Source organism: Helianthus annuus, chromosome 10 (genome assembly GCF_002127325.2).
Source record: "Helianthus annuus cultivar XRQ/B chromosome 10, HanXRQr2.0-SUNRISE, whole genome shotgun sequence".
Classification (NCBI taxonomy): Eukaryota; Viridiplantae; Streptophyta; class Magnoliopsida; order Asterales; family Asteraceae; genus Helianthus; species Helianthus annuus.
In genome coordinates, this window is record NC_035442.2 from 103,728,367 (window position 1) to 103,734,515 (window position 6,149).

At 33.8% G+C, this 6,149-nt stretch overlaps 2 protein-coding genes across 2 annotated transcripts; one reads left to right on the plus strand and one right to left on the minus strand.

Annotated features, from left to right (window-relative positions):
- Positions 1–3,192: 3,192 nt before the first annotated feature.
- Positions 3,193–3,862, minus strand: LOC110881845. The gene is made up of 2 exons (XM_022129992.1): positions 3,445–3,862; positions 3,193–3,371 (listed from the first exon to the last, which is right to left on the minus strand). The coding sequence occupies exons 1-2, from the start codon at positions 3,860–3,862 to the stop codon at positions 3,193–3,195; spliced, it is 597 nt and encodes a 198-aa protein (XP_021985684.1).
- Positions 3,863–4,173: 311 nt separating this feature from the next.
- On the plus strand, positions 4,174–5,757 carry LOC110881949. Its single transcript, XM_022130073.1, has 3 exons — positions 4,174–4,551; positions 4,918–5,031; positions 5,425–5,757. Exons 1-3 carry the CDS (start codon positions 4,246–4,248, stop codon positions 5,611–5,613), a joined length of 609 nt encoding a protein of 202 aa, XP_021985765.1. The 5' UTR covers positions 4,174–4,245; the 3' UTR covers positions 5,614–5,757.
- Positions 5,758–6,149: the final 392 nt, after the last annotated feature.

The following is a 6,149-nucleotide window of genomic DNA, read 5'->3' on the forward strand; positions in this document are numbered from 1 at the left end:
AATGACTACAATGCCCCTCGCCCATGCCCATTAAATGAATCAATAATTAAAACAGAAATATTACAAAAATGCCACCCAACTAATTTCAACCTTTGATCAAACACATCCAATGGCACAAAATACTTCCTACACTTTGTAGAGAAAAAAACACACTTTGTAGAGGAACCTCACCCTATATATATATATATATATAGATACATGTACATTATATCCCTAAACCTAAATTTGGACAATTCGGACAACGGACAAACTAACTTATATATGCTGAAGAAATTATATATATATATATATATATATATATATATATATATATATATATATATATCCCAAATATATAATAAAAGTTCGGCAATAAACTAAAAATCTCGTCACCGACAACGATCGTTCATATCATCACGACGAGGAGCATATATCTTACCAACGACCCTTGGGCATTTTTCGCCATGAAAATATATATAAACGACTACGACGACGAGATTCTAGAAATAATATATTTTTAGACACTTTCAAACATGTATTTTCATCGATCTTAAAAATCCGGAAAATATTATATAAATAACCCACTAAGTGAAGATATACAAGTATATAAGAATACGTACACTAAAACACTTAGTGAAATTGCAAGATTGCAGGTAATGTACATGTACACATATACATATAAATACGACATAAATACCCACAATAAAATATACAAGTGAAGTATATACATGGTATACGTATACGTATAAATACACAAATACAATGGATGTATACAAATACACTTGATGAAGTATACACATACAAGAGTATACCGTACATGTACACTGACATGAATATGATGTTAAAAGTAAATAGTTTTAACTAATATATCTAGTGAAGACATAATATATATATATATATATATATATATATATATATATATATATATATATCAAGAACAGATATCTACAAACGAAACGATCTTAATTATACAAGTGAACGAGGTTCACCATCCTTAAATATATATTGGAAGAATATATATATACAAATCATAACGATAAACCACCCGTGCGAGACATGGAGACGCATACGGGCTAGGCCCATTCCTACTCGTGTGAGGCACGAAGACACATACGGGCTATGCACGAAGACTCATGCCCATTCATACACAACATGATACAAATACATACATACATACATATATATATATATGTATTAACAAAGAACATACAAATCAAACGCTAACGTATAAAAAACAAACAAAGGTTTCCAAATAAACAACAAATACGAACTTAACGACATTCAATATGAGCAAAGTGTACACGGTCTAGTAAAGACCTAATTGTCTATTGAGTTAGAACACTTGTAGGTTGCACCACGTATTTGGATACCCCTTTGCTAGCATCTACTTACGGACGCAAAACTGTTAGTTCATGTCCCCCTTTTCTTTTAAACATGTTTCGGTTTTACAATTATCGAGGGAAATACATGTTACGATGGTATGATTAAGCTAAGGAATGAAACAACTAGATCATGTGTGAATAGGGTGGAACTTAAGCACCACTAAACACATACAGACTGAGGAACGAAAGGGGTAGATCTTTTGGGTTTTGGCGAGCCCCACTCATGGGTTCGTGTGGCCGCATGAAGTGCCTTCGTGTCACAATCGAGGTTAATCGGCACTAAGGCGTCAAGGGTTGAGTGCTTCCTATGTCGGCACACATATTAATGTCTTTGCAAAACATTAAATTTCATAGACGCTTCATATACCACACTTTTACATACGGTTTTCTATACAAACTTTCAAATGTTTTTAATATTCATTTGATACGAACTCAAACACATGAATTCACCAACTTTTGTTGACTTTTAAACTTACATGTATTTCAGGCAATTAAGTGGATCTTTGGTCGGTTTGGTTCAATATTTCAAGGTTGTCAAGATAGCAATGTCATCTCGTTTTGATGGGGTTTGGTTCATATATCTCGTCCTTGAGCGAGATATAGAATGCAAGGCCTTGGTGTTTAAAACTTTATTTTGTACAAGTCTTATTTTGTAAAACAATATTACTTGTTATGTCTTTTTAGAACAAACTTGTGACTTGTGTACTTTCTATATCTTAGAATGGATGAATATCGTGCATATTTTATTCATATAGTTTGTTTACTTACATCGTATGCAATGAAAACTAATCAAGTTCACACCTTGCGCTTCCGCCTATAAGCGGGTGTGATAAGTATCATATTGATATTATGATGAACTGGACCAATAATAACTAAATGCACGCAACGAAGCGTGTTGGAATCTCACTAGTTAAAATATAAAATAATTATTGTATATGAGTTGTAAGTTGGTTATTCAAGTAATAATTATTCTATTAAGTTTATCTCTAATGGATTTTATCAGATCGATTCGATCCGAACCGAAAATTATTATCTAATGATAGACAAATAATCCCTGTAAATCCCCCTATAACAAAAATTCTAGGCCTACCATTGGATGTATCTAAGATGAACAACTGATGCGTCTAAAAGTGTCTAATGCGTCTAAAAATGTACCATGGGTTTCCGTACTTCCTTTTTTTTCTTTGCCACCACGATATTTAAATAGACATAACTTTTTCATACAATAATATTTAAAATAAAATACACCAAGTTAAAGATAATAAAATTCTCCTTAATTTGGTGTAATTTTTTATTTTTTTTGAAAACTTAACATATAAAAAAGTTATGTCTGTTTAAAAATCATTGTAGAAAAGTTCAAAAAAATGCTTAAGATTGATGACATGTGTCAAATTTTTTATTGGCTTACCTGAATAGTCTACCTTAGACGCATTAAGTGCATTTATTTTAATGATACGTCTACCTTAGACGCGTCGCATGTTTGTTTTCCCAAAATTGTTTATTTTCGTGATTTTCTTTTCTTTTTAAAGGGTTCTTGGATTTTATCACACCTAACTATCGGCCTTTGGCCGTTGCCACCCCCAACTAACACTTTGACACCCGGCACCTCTAACTTGACTTTTAGTTTGTGCTGGCACCACTAAGTTAAATCTTTACTAACTGAGTTTGTTTCTGATCCTACATGGCACATACTTGATGAGATGGACATGATTATGTGGTTAATACGTGTCACTCTCCCTCCCTCCACACCTCCACCTCATCTTCCCCCTTATTTATATAATTTCCCACCGCAAAACCCTATCCATCCACACTCTCATCTCAACAACACTCATCACAATGGAACGTTTAACACCGACGTTTTTCTTACGTTACCAGAATATGATCTCTCCATTCCTCTATGCTTAAATCTAGTGCCACCAATTAAGCTACTAGGACTACTTGGACTGTCCACAGATAAGCAGCAGTTTGTGCAGATTGTAGCTTCCATCAAACGACGGCGCGTGGGTCTGCCTACGCGTGTGGTGGTGAGTGTATTGTCAGTTGAGTAGGTTTTTGTTTGTGTTCTGTCTAATAGATCTGGAACAGTTTTGAGATTGAGAAGATGCTAACGACGTCGTTCTTTTGTTAGCAGTTGGTTTAATAGTGTTGCTATTGCTTTGATGAAGCTTTCCGAATCCGAGAAGCTCTTTCCACCGGCTCGAACACCTCGGTGCCCTAGGTGAATAGTACAGATCATCAACGTCAATTATCCGGCGAGAATAAGGTGTTGACGTGGCTACTTCCGGCTGTTTAACCGGAAATTGAAGCGGAACAAGCTTACCGTCAGAGAACAGTTCGTCGGCTAGAATCATCAACGCCGGATCTTCAAGTCGGAACTCAAAGCCAGTAAACTCCTTTATATCCGATTCATTTTTCAGATCTGAAATAAGGGGGAAGATGAGGTGGAGGTGTGGAGGGAGGGAGAGTGACACGTATTCGCCACATAATCGTGTCCATCTCATCAAGTCTATGCCACGTAGGATCAGAAACAAACTCAATTAGTAAAGATTTAACTTAGTGGTAGCAGCACAAACTAAAAATCAAATTGGGGGTGTCGGGTGTCAAAGTATTTGTTGGAGGTGGCAACGGCCAAAGGCCGATAGTTGGGGGTGATAAAATCCTAGTATTCGATTAAATGCTTATATTTGAAATAATTATTTTGAAAACTGGTTAATCAAATCTGCCGTTTACCCTACTTCCCAATTCCTAAAAAGGGGCTTCTGTCCTAACTAACCAACAAATTAGTAATATATAAGTCGATACAACACGATTTTCATCATTCATAGCTCTGATTAAACCTACCAAATATATTGAGCTATCAAGTGACATTATATTCAAAAACAAAATGATCATCAGCAATCAAGATTCCGGTGGCTTCTTGCCACCCATCACCACCGTATTTACCAACAATCTCCACGACCACCAACCACCCTCATCCTCCACCACCCAAGAATCCGCTGCTATTGACCGTGCAATCTGTAAGATTCGTGATGTAGTAGCCGCGGCCACCTACAAGAACCCAAGAAGAAACCGGACAAGAAGAAACTATCTTCGTCGGACGGCATTGGGTAAAAGAAAGATTTCCCCGCCAACATGTGCAAGAAACTCCGGTTCTGAGACTTTGGATCGAGAAGATGGTCCCAAGATTAAGGTTCCTGGTTAATTAAGTCCTTGAATATTAATCTTCATCTTTCTTTTTGGAACTTGTTACCTGTTTCTATGGTTTTTATGGATTTTTATAAAAGATTTATGGCTTTTTTAAATAAAAGAATAGTGTTTTTTTTTTTATTAATTAAAGAACCATGTTTTTTTTTTTATTATTTTATTATTTATTTTTTTTTGTATTTTTGTAAGAATGATGGATTATTATATAAGAATGGTGGTTTTGTTTCTATAAAGAAGTTGGTCTTTTTTTATAAAAGAATCATGGTTTTCTTTACAAAAAAATGATTCACATTTTATAAAAAAAATGGTCTTTTTATAAAAAAATAATTATGATGGTTTTATTTATCCACAGAGATTGAGGAAAATGGAAGAAACGGCTACAACAATTGAACAAAGGTATCGGGATTTTAGTCATGAATCTGAAGTACAAGATAAAGAAAATGCCGGAGAAGACAACCCCTCTGAGGTAAAATGCTATATGTCTTTGGTTGTCAAAAGCTTTTGAAAACTATTAAAATTCTAGAAAACTATTAGGGTTTATTCAATTCATGTTATGAACTATAGAAAACTATTTAGGAATTTGTAACTTTTTTTAATCAAAATTCTATAAATAAGAAGTTGATGTTTGGCAAAACTTTTAAACAAAATTCTACAAATAAGAATTTATTGTTTGGCAAAATAAAATATCTTTGAAAGAATATAAATATACAAATATCAGTGGCTTTTTATATCTATACAAGTTTTACACCAAAAACTAATTTAAATGGTTGAATCTTATAGTTCTAAGTTTACTATTCTTTGGCTTTTTTTACTAATTAATCATACATGAAGTCCTAAGAATTTGTTGTTAATTTCACAGGCAATCACGGAGGCCGACAAAGGTGGAGAAGAATGTGTAGGGTTAAAACAAGTGGATCAAGGTGAAGGGGAACGCATTGGTTTCAAGCGACTTGATGATGGCGCTTTAAGAATCCAAATGCGTTGTTCGTGTCGGAAACGCTTCGAAATTTTGCATAACCATATTGGGTGCTTCTACCGGTTGATATAACGCACTACGGTTAGAAACATTTGATCTTCGAGGTGTTAGGATTTCCATGTAAACTACATGTTTCTTCTTGGTTTATAAAATTTGTCGATGACTTGTTGAGTTGTTGATCAAGATTCGATCATCAATTGAGTCGTCTTTTGAGTGTTTTAGTGGCTTCATTTGTTCCATAAAATCCTCTTGTATTATAATAAGTATAGTCAATTATGGTTACTAAAAGAGTAAATTAGAAAAAGGGTTAAAGTTCACGTATAAAGTGTCTTATCGTACAAAACGTACGAAAGACATGAAAAAGCCAAAAAAAAAACGCGGTGACATTTTGGTAATTATTTTTTCGTAAGTTAATTATCAAAATTACTCTAAAAATGATCTTTTAGAGTAATTTTGATCTTTTAGGGTAATTATCAAAATTACTCTACAAGTGTATCAAAATTACTCTACATCATAATTACTCTATAAGTGTACCAAAATTACTTTTCAAGTTTATCAAATAACATACAATTCAAAATTACTCTACAAAATCATTTGTAGAGTAAGTA